The sequence below is a fragment of the Calidris pugnax genome, unplaced genomic scaffold (assembly GCF_001431845.1).
Source record: "Calidris pugnax isolate Ruff unplaced genomic scaffold, ASM143184v1 scaffold234, whole genome shotgun sequence".
Lineage (NCBI taxonomy): Eukaryota > Metazoa > Chordata > Aves > Charadriiformes > Scolopacidae > Calidris > Calidris pugnax.
The window spans coordinates 58896-72527 of NW_015090987.1; the positions used below are offsets into that span (position 1 = coordinate 58896).

The 13632-nt window shown below is 52.9% G+C and overlaps 2 protein-coding genes across 2 annotated transcripts; both read left to right on the top strand.

The window, feature by feature from the left end:
• Window positions 1–2712: 2712 nt before the first annotated feature.
• LOC106894954 (olfactory receptor 52B2-like) lies at window positions 2713–3684 on the top strand. The gene has a single exon (XM_014954009.1). The coding sequence runs from the start codon at window positions 2713–2715 to the stop codon at window positions 3682–3684; it is 972 nt and encodes a 323-aa protein (XP_014809495.1).
• A 2659-nt stretch (window positions 3685–6343) lies between these two features.
• On the top strand, window positions 6344–7315 carry LOC106894955 (olfactory receptor 52B2-like). The gene has a single exon (XM_014954010.1). It carries the CDS (start codon window positions 6344–6346, stop codon window positions 7313–7315), a length of 972 nt encoding a protein of 323 aa, XP_014809496.1.
• Window positions 7316–13632: the final 6317 nt, after the last annotated feature.

Genomic DNA, 13632 nt, shown 5'->3' on the forward strand with positions numbered 1-13632 from the left:
AGGTTTTGCCCATAAAATGAAGTGATTTTCACCCCGTGAGGGATAAACCACCCCCGGAGGTGAGAGATGCTCAGCGTGAAGTGCCCATCCCCATCCCAAGTCTTCACCCGGGAAGGGATGGAGGGAAAACACTTGGAAATGCAAATGATGGAGAAGCAGGAAATATCCTGACTCCTTGGGAGTGTTAATTGGGGTTAATCTTTAATGAGCCAGCAATTTAAACTTCCACGGGCTGCCGGGCTGCCATTCCTTGTGGGATTGGGGAAGGGGGAAGGACTGATGTCCCCAGCCCTTGGTGGCACAGACGGGGACCTGCACCCCCCTTCCCCCCCAACCCCTTCCCGCAGCTGATCAGGGCTGAGGTTCCTCCTTCCTCCTGGGGCTGGTCCTCGGTGAGTCGTTTCATATTAAACGCTGGTGTCTGGGGCAAAGCTTTCTCCTTTGGGAAGGAGGAGAGGGAAGATCTGGAGGTGTCAAGTCCTGCTGAGCTGCCTCCTGAGCCGTAGGCAGCCAGGCACGGGCTGGTGGGGGTGCCCGGGAACATTCCCAAGCTGATTTAATTTACAATTAACGACCCAGCCTAGCTCTACTCACCTGTGCTGAACTATGCGGTTTTAAAAGGGGAAGATGAAATTTTGGATAAATATTTGTGATGAGCCGAAGATTTATTTTTTCTAGGCTGACTGAGGTTTTCCGTGAACTTTTCAGTTCACAGAGAAGAATCCTACTTAATGGAAAGGCTTAGAAATGCAAACCCCTCTTGCGCTTAGATACCTGCAGTTGGCAATAAAAATAAACCAAGCAGGTCTGAAGAACAAAGGTTTAGCTTTGGTCCAAATGAAATTGATTTTCCTGCATCCCTACCCTGGCCTGGGCTTTTTCTAGTGTCTGACAGAGCACATGCGGGGGATGTGGTGGGGTATGGACAGGGGGGAAGCACAAAAATCCAGCAGTCCTGCGGCATTCCTTCTCCTCAGAGCCCTGGGACAAGAGGAAACAGCCTCAAGTTGCCCCAGGGGAGGTTGAGAATGGAAATTGGGAACAATTTCTTCCTGGAAAGAGCTGTGAAGCCTTGGCAGAGGCTGCCCAGGGCAGTGGTGGAGTCACCATCCCTGGAGGGATTTTGGAGCCGGGCAGAGGTGGTGCTGAGGGACATGGGTCAGTGGTGGGTTTGTCAGTGTTGGGTTGATGGTTTGGACTCCATGGTCTGGAAGGTCCCTTCCAACCTCCACCATTCTGTGATTCAGTGATTCTATGATTATTCAAACCTGTAAGAACAGCCTCAGGCTGATCAGCCCTTCCTGGGACCTTTGGGGCCACCCTGGCTCTTTGGGAACAAGGAAAACCGCTGGAGGTTGAGCTTGGAGGCTGGGATGGTCCCTTGTTGGCAGAGCAACATGATGAAGTCTGTACTCGGGATGTCTCTCCAGGGTATTACCGTGACTTGGCCACCCTGATAGCACCGGTGGGCTTGCATTTTGGGCCAGCATTTCCTTGTCCGATGACCATGCCACCATGTCTCTGCCCCTCTTTACGAAAGGCAGGACAAGGAATGAAGGAGAAGGCAGGGAGAGGTTGCTCCCTGGGCATGGGCTGAACGTCCAGCCCACCTCTCCCCTTTCCCCGTTTGCTCTGAAATCCCCCTGGGATGAGGTGGGGGAGGCACAAAAAGCACTTTGGGGTGTTTTGCCACCGGGGTGAAGGTGTTTATACAGCTGGAAGTACAGGGAGGAACACGTCCAGGAGAAGCCTCAAGGGTGGCCCCAACCTTCAGAGGTGGGAGCTGAACGTCAGCCACATCCAAAGGCACTTATCAGCGGGGGCAGAGGTTCAGGTTTTATTCCCACCTTCACCGTTTGTGCAGGGACCTCTCAGAAATGAACCGGTCGCTGATCTGAACAGGGGGAGACGGGGTGTTATTTCACCTCCCTGAAGAAACACACAGCCCTGACGCGGGCACACGGCTTCCCGGGTGCAGACCCCACCAACAGCCACCAGGCAGGTAATTATGGCGTGACAGGGCAAGGGGTAACGGTTTTAAGTTGGAAGAGGTAGTGACAGGGCAAAGGGTAACGGTTTGAAATTGGAAGAGGGGAGATTTAAATTAGATACCAGAAAGAACTTGTTTGGTGGGAGGGTGGTGAGAGCCTGGCCCAGGTTGCCCCAAGAAGCTGTGGCTGCCCCATCCCTGGAGGGGTTCAAGGCCAGGTTGGAGGGGGCTTGGAGCAACCTGGTCTGGTGGGAGGTGTCCCTGCCCAGGGCAGGAGGGTTGGAACTTGATGATCATTCAGGTCCCTTCCAACCTCAACCATTCTATGATATTCAGGTCCCTTCCAACCTCAACCATTCCATGATTCTATGACTTCTCCAAGCCTTTTTTTTTTTCTGACAGTGGGTAAAGCAGAGACAGAAAAAGGACCTGGGCTGTTTCCCGGTGCAAAGGAAGGGAAAGGGAAGATGTTTTTCTCACAGAAACAGTTTGTAGGGTTGATAGGAAAGAATCAATAAATTCCTTTGTACAGCAAAACACCATGAGTCAACCCCTCAGCCTTCAGGAATGGCTTGGGTTGGAAGAGAGTGGCAAATAAGACCCGTTTCTATAGATTTGTAGGTGGTTGTGGGCCAGCACCAGGCTCACCAGGTGTTGTTTGTCCCTCCTCTTTCTTGGCCAGAGCAGAGTCGGGCTGACACTACACTGAGCGCCGCCGCACCATGTATGAGCTCAACGAAAGCAGCTTTGATCCTATCACCTTCGTCCTGACGGGCATCCCGGGCATGGAGGAGTCCCACATCTGGATCTCCGTCCCCTTCTGTCTGATGTACCTCGCCGCAGTGTTTAGCAACTCCATCCTCCTCTTCGTCATCATCACGGAGAGGAGCCTCCACGAGCCCATGTACCTCTTCCTGGCCATGCTGGCTGTTTCCGACCTCATGCTTTCCACCACCACGGTGCCCAAAATGCTGGCCATCTTCTGGTTCAGCGCCAGGGAGATCTCCTTCGACGCCTGCATCACCCAGATGTTCTTCACCCATTTCAGCTTCATCGTGGAGTCGTCCGTCCTGCTGGCCATGGCGTTCGACCGGTACGTGGCCGTCTGCGACCCGTTGCGCTACTCCTCCACCTTGACCCCCTCAGTCATTGGGAAAATAGCCGTGACGGCCGTTGTCCGTGGGTTCTGCATCATGTTCCCACCCATTTTCCTCCTCAAACGGCTGCCCTACTGCGGGCACAACGTCATGCCCCACACCTACTGCGAGCACATGGGCATCGCCCGCCTGGCCTGCGCCGACATCAAAGCCAACATCTGGTACGGGCTGACCACGGCTCTTCTCTCCTCTGGCCTGGACGTTGTGCTCATCGCCATCTCTTATGCCCTGATCCTCAGGACGGTCTTTCGGCTCCCGTCCCCCGAGGCTCGCCTCAAAACCCTGAGCACCTGCGGCTCCCACCTCTGCGTGATCCTCATGTTCTACATGCCCGCCTTTTTCTCCTTTCTCACGCACCGCTTTGGCCACCAGATCCCCAGCCACGTCCACATCCTCCTGGCCAACCTCTACGTCGTGGTCCCGCCCATGCTCAACCCCATCGTCTACGGGGTGAGGACCAGGCAGATCCGGGAGCGCGTCCTCCGCCTCGTCTGCCCCACGGGGGTCCCGTGCCCTGGGTGGAGGAGCAGATGCTGAGGGCTGCCAGAGGGAAAGGGGGACGTGGGACGGGGTCTGGAAAGCAGCACCAAGTACTTCTCATCCTGGAGGACCGGGTTTGCCAAGAGGTTCAAGAGAAGCTGAGGGTGGTGGGATCTCTGCAAACATGGGCTTGGGTCATCAGCCCCTTCATTGCTACTGGCTTCTCCTATAGATGTGTCCCCTGGATGGTCCCATCTAACAGATCGGGCAGAGTTCAGCTGAGGAGCATCAAGGCTCTTACATCTGCTGATTTATCATCACCTACTGCTGCTGGCTCTGGTGGCTCCCATGGGGCTGTTAAGCACTGCATTGAACCACCAGCGTCCTTCAAAGCCACGGCAGAAGGTCCCTTTCCACCGTGGGAAGGAACTCTGGGATGAGGAAGAGGAGGGAACCTACCACAGGCCAAAGACCTTGCCTTTGTGTTCCACTGGGTGGGATGCTGAGAAAAATGCTGGCTTCTCCTCTCTGCACCATACCTGCTGGTGGCTGCCCTTTTCCTTTACACAACACTGAGGCATGGGGGGTCTGGGCACCTTTTGGTCCCCTCCTGAGCTTGGGTCTGGCCAGTATAACCCCTCCTCACCCAGGCAGCAACCAGAGCCTTTTGGCTGAAGCAATTAGGGAACCCTTTCTGAAGCCTCAGGCTCTGCAGTCCAGCCAGTGGTTGGGAAGACACTTCCAAGGCAGCCACGGCCACACACCTGGACCTCGGAGGTGCCTCCTTTGGAGGGGCTGGTGACCCTGGAGATGCTGGGGAACAGCTCTGGGCTCCACAAAATGCCGTGCCCTGCACCAGGGCTGGGAGCCTGCAGGTGACCGAGGGCTCCATTTGGGGCTGATCAAGCCCAAAGTCCCTCATTGAGAGCAGGAGCAACGAGTGCTGTGGGGGACCAGGCTTGTTCACAGCTGAGTGACGCAGGAGATGACACCGATAGGACAACCGAAACCCTGCTCTGCCCCAGTCACCCCAGTAACGCTGCTACGACTGCAAAAGAAAAGGGAAAGACAGAGATTCACAATTTCAGATAAAAAAAAACAACAACAACCCAAAGTTCTTAATTCTTCCACCACATTTCTATTTTTTTTTCCTTTTTTTTTTTTTTTTTTCTGATTTCATCAAAGCTGGGAACCCTGTGACAGGCACAGGGGAAATGAAAGACTGTTCATTAAAAGCTGTTTGCTTAACAGTGAAGATAACAAGGCTGGTTACAAAAGCTGCTCATATCGTTGGATTGTTGTGAGTTTTTTTTTTTTTTTTTTAATGTCCTCAAAACGTTGGTGTTTGTGTTGGCTTTTTTAGCAAAAGAAAGAGTATTTGCACAGGGTGGTCCGCGTCATTTCTGATAGGAGCTGGGAGAAAGAAAATGTGTCGGGAGAGCAAGTCATTATAGGCAGCATATGAGTAGAATTAGGTTGAAATAGATGTTTTAAGGTCTTCGGGGGCATGGGGGACCTGGAGTAGCTGCCACAGAGGTTGGAGCAAACCTGGAAGTTGGGGTGAGACGTGGGACAGGTTGTGGATGGAAGAGATTTCTTTGCCAGTTCGGAGAGTCTCCTCCAGCCCTACCTAATATCACAGAATATCAAGAATTTGTTGACAAAGCGACCCTCCACTGAGATTTCTCCTGGAAGCCTTTGGGCCAGCGAAATCCCCCTGGGATGAGGTGGGGGAGGCACAAAAAGCACTTTGGGGTGTTTTGCCACCAGGGTGAAGGTGTTTATAGAGCTGGAAATACAGGGAGTAACACATCCAGGAGAAGCCTCAAGGGTGGCCCCAACCTTCAGAGGTGGGAGCTGAACGTCAGCCACATCCAAAGGCACTTATCAGCGGGGGCAGAGGTTCAGGTTTTATTCCCACCTTCACCGTTTGTGCAGGGACCTCTCAGAAATGAACCGGTCGCTGATCTGAACAGGGGGAGACGGGGTGTTATTTCACCTCCCTGAAGAAACACACAGCCCTGACGCGGGCACACGGCTTCCCGGGTGCAGACCCCACCGACAGCCACCAGGCAGGTAATTATGGCTTAATTATGAAGTGTAGTGACAGGGCAAAGGGTAACGGTTTGAAATTGGAAGAGGGGAGATTTAAATTAGATACCAGAAAGAACTTGTTTGGTGGGAGGGTGGTGAGAGCCTGGCCCAGGTTGCCCCAAGAAGCTGTGGCTGCCCCATCCCTGGAGGGGTTCAAGGCCAGGTTGGAGGGGGCTTGGAGCAACCTGGTCTGGTGGGAGGTGTCCCTGCCCAGGGCAGGAGGGTTGGAACTTGATGATCATTCAGGTCCCTTCCAACCTCAACCATTCCATGATTCTATGACTTCTCCAAGCCTTTTTTTTTTTCTGACAGTGGGTAAAGCAGAGACAGAAAAAGGACCTGGGCTGTTTCCCGGTGCAAAGGAAGGGAAAGGGAAGATGTTTTTCTCACAGAAACAGTTTGTAGGGTTGATAGGAAAGAATCAATAAATTCCTTTGTACAGCAAAACACCATGAGTCAACCCCTCAGCCTTCAGGAATGGCTTGGGTTGGAAGAGAGTGGCAAATAAGACCCGTTTCTATAGATTTGTAGGTGGTTGTGGGCCAGCACCAGGCTCACCAGGTGTTGTTTGTCCCTCCTCTTTCTTGGCCAGAGTCGGGCTGACTCTGAGCGCCGCCGCACCATGTATGAACTCAACGAAAGCAGCTTCGATCCTATCACCTTCGTCCTGACGGGCATCCCGGGCATGGAGGAGTCCCACATCTGGATCTCCGTCCCCTTCTGTCTGATGTACCTCGCCGCAGTGTTTAGCAACTCCATCCTCCTCTTCGTCATCATCACGGAGAGGAGCCTCCACGAGCCCATGTACCTCTTCCTGGCCATGCTGGCTGTTTCCGACCTCATGCTTTCCACCACCACGGTGCCCAAAATGCTGGCCATCTTCTGGTTCAGCGCCAGGGAGATCTCCTTCGACGCCTGCATCACCCAGATGTTCTTCACCCATTTCAGCTTCATCGTGGAGTCGTCCGTCCTGCTGGCCATGGCGTTCGACCGGTACGTGGCCGTCTGCGACCCGTTGCGCTACTCCTCCACCTTGACCCCCTCAGTCATTGGGAAAATAGCCGTGACGGCCGTTGTCCGTGGGTTCTGCATCATGTTCCCACCCATTTTCCTCCTCAAACGGCTGCCCTACTGCGGGCACAACGTCATGCCCCACACCTACTGCGAGCACATGGGCATCGCCCGCCTGGCCTGCGCCGACATCAAAGCCAACATCTGGTACGGGCTGACCACGGCTCTTCTCTCCTCTGGCCTGGACGTCGTGCTCATCGCCATCTCTTATGCCCTGATCCTCAGGACGGTCTTTCGGCTCCCGTCCCCCGAGGCTCGCCTCAAAACCCTGAGCACTTGTGGCTCCCACCTCTGCGTGATCCTCATGTTCTACGTGCCCGCCTTTTTCTCCTTTCTCACGCACCGCTTTGGCCACCAGATCCCCAGCCACGTCCACATCCTCCTGGCCAACCTCTACGTCGTGGTCCCGCCCATGCTCAACCCCATCGTCTACGGGGTGAGGACCAGGCAGATCCGGGAGCGCGTCCTCCGCCTCGTCTGCCCCACGGGGGTCCCGTGCCCTGGGTGGAGGAGCAGATGCTGAGGGCTGCCAGAGGGAAAGGGGGACGTGGGACGGGGTCTGGAAAGCAGCACCAAGTACTTCTCATCCTGGAGGACCGGGTTTGCCAAGAGGTTCAAGAGAAGCTGAGGGTGGTGGGATCTCTGCAAACATGGGCTTGGGTCATCAGCCCCTTCATTGCTACTGGCTTCTCCTATAGATGTGTCCCCTGGATGGTCCCATCTAACAGATCGGGCAGAGTTCAGCTGAGGAGCATCAAGGCTCTTACATCTGCTGATTTATCATCACCTACTGCTGCTGGCTCTGGTGGCTCCCATGGGGCTGTTAAGCACTGCATTGAACCACCAGCGTCCTTCAAAGCCACGGCAGAAGGTCCCTTTCCACCGTGGGAAGGAACTCTGGGATGAGGAAGAGGAGGGAACCTACCACAGGCCAAAGACCTTGCCTTTGTGTTCCACTGGGTGGGATGCTGAGAAAAATGCTGGCTTCTCCTCTCTGCACCATACCTGCTGGTGGCTGCCCTTTTCCTTTACACAACACTGAGGCATGGGGGGTCTGGGCACCTTTTGGTCCCCTCCTGAGCTTGGGTCTGGCCAGTATAACCCCTCCTCACCCAGGCAGCAACCAGAGCCTTTTGGCTGAAGCAATTAGGGAACCCTTTCTGAAGCCTCAGGCTCTGCAGTCCAGCCAGTGGTTGGGAAGACACTTCCAAGGCAGCCACGGCCACACACCTGGACCTCGGAGGTGCCTCCTTTGGAGGGGCTGGTGACCCTGGAGATGCTGGGGAACAGCTCTGGGCTCCACAAAATGCTGTGCCCTGCACCAGGGCTGGGAGCCTGCAGGTGACCGAGGGCTCCGTTTGGGGCTGATCAAGCCCAAAGTCCCTCATTGAGAGCAGGAGCAACGAGTGCTGTGGGGGACCAGGCTTGTTCACAGCTGAGTGACGCAGGAGATGACACCGATAGGACAACCGAAACCCTGCTCTGCCCCAGTCACCCCAGTAACGCTGCTACGACTGCAAAAGAAAAGGGAAAGACAGAGATTCACAATTTCAGATAAAAAAAAACAACAACAACCCAAAGTTCTTAATTCTTCCACCACATTTCTATTTTTTTTTCCTTTTTTTTTTTTTTTTTCCTGATTTCATCAAAGCTGGGAACCCTGTGACAGGCACAGGGGAAATGAAAGACTGTTCATTAAAAGCTGTTTGCTTAACAGTGAAGATAACAAGGCTGGTTACAAAAGCTGCTCATATCGTTGGATTGTTGTGAGTGGTTTTTTTTTTTTTTATGTCCTCAAAACGTTGGTGTTTGTGTTGGCTTTTTTAGCAAAAGAAAGAGTATTTGCACAGGGTGGTCCGCGTCATTTCTGATAGGAGCTGGGAGAAAGAAAATGTGTCGGGAGAGCAAGTCATTATAGGCAGCACATGAGTAGAATTAGGTTGAAATAGATGTTTTAAGGTCTTCGGGGGCATGGGGGACCTGGAGTAGCTGCCACAGAGGTTGGAGCAAACCTGGAAGTTGGGGTGAGACGTGGGACAGGTTGTGGATGGAAGAGATTTCTTTGCCAGTTCGGAGAGTCTCCTCCAGCCCTACCTAATATCACAGAATATCAAGAATTTGTTGACAAAGCGACCCTCCACTGAGATTTCTCCTGGAAGCCTTTGGGCCAGCTCTAATGACAACTGAGCTGCCATCAAATTTGGTCAGTATTAAAGAACGATAGAGCTTAGTGGTGTCTCTGTTACAGGAGAATAAATGTGTTACCCTTTCATAAACACCCAGGAGATTGTTTTACACTGAAAGAGGGGAGACGGAGATGAGATGTGGGGAAGAACTTGTTTGGTGGGAGGGTGGTGAGAGCCTGGCCCAGGTTGGCCAGAGAAGCTGTGGCTGCCCCATCCCTGGAGGGGTTCAAGGGCAGGTTGGAGGGGGCTTGGAGCAAGCTGGTGTGGTGGGAGGTGTCCCTGAATGGAACTGGATGGTCTTGAAGATCACCCAACCCAACCCATTCCATGATTCTATGAGTCTATACTCATATCCCATCAAATACCATCATCCCTGGAGGGACTGAGAGCCGGGCAGACGTGGTGCTGGGGGACATGGGTCAGTGGTGGCTTTGTCAGTGTTGGGTTGATGGTTGGACTTCACGGTCTGAATGGTCCCTTCCAACATTCACCATTCTCTACGAACATCATCTTCACCGTGGCACTGGTGGGAGGTAGGATCTCCCTGGGCAGGCACTGCACGAACGTGAAACAGAAGAGCTGCCTCCAAATTGCTTCCAACCCAAGTGTAAATGATGGAAAACAGGTAGGGAATGGCAATACCAGGAGAGAGCTGGCCCGCGTGGGAGGTGACTGCACTGACCCCCTGGCACTTTGCTCAGGGTGATGTTTCTCCAGCGAGTGGTCCTCAGAGCTCAGGGATGCTCTCCTTCCTGTGGGCACCCCTAAAATGCATTTTCACCTGCATTTTAGCAGCCGGCGGGCTCGGAAGGGGCTCTGTACCAGATGAGAGCACTTCATGGATCCTTCTGCTTCTCTGGGTTTCCAGGATGAGTTTCATACCCTGCATGAGGCAGTTGTTAACCCACAGCCCTCCTGCTGCTCTGCTCCTTGGGTGGATGTGGCTGCTGGGTCAGGGAGCAAACTGCTCAGGCGAATGTCCCCGAGTCAATGAATCACCAGCACAGCAATTAATGCCCAAGGGGGCGTGCATAATGGGGTGTTATCCTGCTTGTCAGGGAGATTTATGTTCCTGAGGTGGTTAAAATGTTAGCCTAATCACTCACACCAGGTGGGAAACCAGGACTTCTGCACTTTGTATTCGATTTCCCACTCTCGCCGAGACCTGTTGGGTTTTTTTTGAGCTCCGTTGGCCGTGTTTGGATAAACATGTTTGGGTCGCAAAGGACTCTTTCCTGGGGAGGAGGAGGGGATTTTTGACGTTGGCAGGTTTTTTTTTCCCCCACCATGGCATCCACGTAGCGCGTGCAAAAAAAAAAGTAGGTGAAATATCAAAAACTTTGGGAGATGAGTGGAAGTCGGTGGAGCTGGTGAATGTGTGGGTGGGGAGGGGGGAGACAGAGCTCCGGGTTTCTGCTGAGTCAAGGTCTAAGCAGATGCTCTGAAGGAAAATGCTCTCCAAGTGTGTTTGAACACTCTGGTGAACAGTCAGGGACAAGCAGGGCTTTCATGGAGAACAAAGCCTTGAGTGTCTCGCCTTGAAGTACCCCATTTCCATTCCTTTTTATTGCTGTTTACAGACAATGGTGCTTTATTAATTGTTCTCCAGCCGCAGAGCTCTGTGAGTAATGAATTACAGCAGCAAGGCTTAATGATTTTACTTCCTCTCACCTCCACCATCATCACGTCTTAGCAAATGTTAGTTAATTAATAAAAAAATCCCCACTAAAAAGGCAGGCAGGCAATAAACTGCACATCCTTTTACGGTGTCCTACCTAAAAGAGGTGGTAGCTCAGCAGCCCGGATGAAGTTGTTGGTGGATTGGTTTTCTCTCATGTCCCTGATGGTCCCCAAAGGTCCCTGATGGTCCTCAAAGGTCTCTTGCTGGTCCTCAAAGGTCCCCTGCAGCTCCCCTGAAGGGTCTGTGGATGGAAGAGATTTCTTTGCCAGTTCGGAGAGTCTCCTCCAGCCCTACCTAATATCACAGAATATCAAGAATTTGTTGACAAAGCGACCCTCCACTGAGATTTCTCCTGGAAGCCTTTGGGCCAGCTCTAATGACAACTGAGCTGCCATCAAATTTGGTCAGTATTAAAGAACGATAGAGCTTAGTGGTGTCTCTGTTACAGGAGAATAAATGTGTTACCCTTTCATAAACACCCAGGAGATTGTTTTACACTGAAAGAGGGGAGACGGAGATGAGATGTGGGGAAGAACTTGTTTGGTGGGAGGGTGGTGAGAGCCTGGCCCAGGTTGGCCAGAGAAGCTGTGGCTGCCCCATCCCTGGAGGGGTTCAAGGGCAGGTTGGAGGGGGCTTGGAGCAAGCTGGTGTGGTGGGAGGTGTCCCTGAATGGAACTGGATGGTCTTGAAGATCACCCAACCCAACCCATTCCATGATTCTATGAGTCTATACTCATATCCCATCAAATACCATCATCCCTGGAGGGACTGAGAGCCGGGCAGACGTGGTGCTGGGGGACATGGGTCAGTGGTGGCTTTGTCAGTGTTGGGTTGATGGTTGGACTTCACGGTCTGAATGGTCCCTTCCAACATTCACCATTCTCTACGAACATCATCTTCACCGTGGCACTGGTGGGAGGTAGGATCTCCCTGGGCAGGCACTGCACGAACATGAAACAGAAGAGCTGCCTCCAAATTGCTTCCAACCCAAGTGTAAATGATGGAAAACAGGTAGGGAATGGCAATACCAGGAGAGAGCTGGCCCGCGTGGGAGGTGACTGCACTGACCCCCTGGCACTTTGCTCAGGGTGATGTTTCTCCAGCGAGTGGTCCTCAGAGCTCAGGGATGCTCTCCTTCCTGTGGGCACCCCTAAAATGCATTTTCACCTGCATTTTAGCAGCCGGCGGGCTCGGAAGGGGCTCTGTACCAGATGAGAGCACTTCATGGATCCTTCTGCTTCTCTGGGTTTCCAGGATGAGTTTCATACCCTGCATGAGGCAGTTGTTAACCCACAGCCCTCCTGCTGCTCTGCTCCTTGGGTGGATGTGGCTGCTGGGTCAGGGAGCAAACTGCTCAGGCGAATGTCCCCGAGTCAATGAATCACCAGCACAGCAATTAATGCCCAAGGGGGCGTGCATAATGGGGTGTTATCCTGCTTGTCAGGGAGATTTATGTTCCTGAGGTGGTTAAAATGTTAGCCTAATCACTCACACCAGGTGGGAAACCAGGACTTCTGCACTTTGTATTCGATTTCCCACTCTCGCCGAGACCTGTTGGGTTTTTTTTGAGCTCCGTTGGCCGTGTTTGGATAAACATGTTTGGGTCGCAAAGGACTCTTTCCTGGGGAGGAGGAGGGGATTTTTGACGTTGGCAGGTTTTTTTTTCCCCCACCATGGCATCCACGTAGCGCGTGCAAAAAAAAAAGTAGGTGAAATATCAAAAACTTTGGGAGAGGAGTGGAAGTCGGTGGAGCTGGTGAATGTGTGGGTGGGGAGGGGGGAGACAGAGCTCCGGGTTTCTGCTGAGTCAAGGTCTAAGCAGATGCTCTGAAGGAAAATGCTCTCCAAGTGTGTTTGAACACTCTGGTGAACAGTCAGGGACAAGCAGGGCTTTCATGGAGAACAAAGCCTTGAGTGTCTCGCCTTGAAGTACCCCATTTCCATTCCTTTTTATTGCTGTTTACAGACAATGGTGCTTTATTAATTGTTCTCCAGCCGCAGAGCTCTGTGAGTAATGAATTACAGCAGCAAGGCTTAATGATTTTACTTCCTCTCACCTCCACCATCATCACGTCTTAGCAAATGTTAGTTAATTAATAAAAAAATCCCCACTAAAAAGGCAGGCAGGCAATAAACTGCACATCCTTTTACGGTGTCCTACCTAAAAGAGGTGGTAGCTCAGCAGCCCGGATGAAGTTGTTGGTGGATTGGTTTTCTCTCATGTCCCTGATGGTCCCCAAAGGTCCCTGATGGTCCTCAAAGGTCTCTTGCTGGTCCTCAAAGGTCCCCTGCAGCTCCCCTGAAGGGTCATGGCAGTCGGGAAGGTGCTGGGTCCAGATCCCCTGACCCCACCACACAGTCTGCTCAGGGGCTCTGCAGGTTTCCAGAGGAGGAAGAGCAGTACAATAAATACATTGCTCTCTTTTAAAATCAGAAATGAGGACAGAATGGGCTAAAAGGCTTACAGCAGGAGTATCTGCTGATCTCTGCCTCAGAGCTCCCAAATTCCTCTCCATCCTGGTTCACAAAAAGCTGAAACAGGTCCTGGTCCCAAAGTGCTTTAAGTCCAGGGCAAAGACAAGGGTAAAACTCACAGAGGGACATTTCTCAAGTCCCTACCTCCCCTGGGCTGGCTCAATCCTGGACCTGGGAACCCCTTTGGGATCCAGGAATTCTGCAGGAATTGCCGTGGCCAGGGTGGTGATGAGTGACGGGGGGGTGAGGACTCACTGAGGTTGCTTTGGGGACAACCCAAAGGTCTGCTGGGCTTGTAGAGCCCCCACCCAATTAGCCCGGTGGCAGGAAACACCCAGGGAAAACGAACTGGCGACGTCCCCGATGCTCTTTATCACCTGTGTCAGGGTTTGAGCACGACTCTCCGTGCCCCAGGGCCCTTTCCCAGTATAAACACCCCGGCCCAGGCTCTGTCCCACCAGGATCCCACTGGTCCTGGTGATACAGGATGCGGGTGAG

Excerpts from the sequence above, each read along its gene's own strand:
- LOC106894955 (XM_014954010.1), top strand. The coding sequence starts at position 6,344 with ATGTATGAACTCAACGAAAGCAGCTTCGATCCTATCACCTTCGTCCTG.
- LOC106894954 (XM_014954009.1), top strand. The coding sequence starts at position 2,713 with ATGTATGAGCTCAACGAAAGCAGCTTTGATCCTATCACCTTCGTCCTG.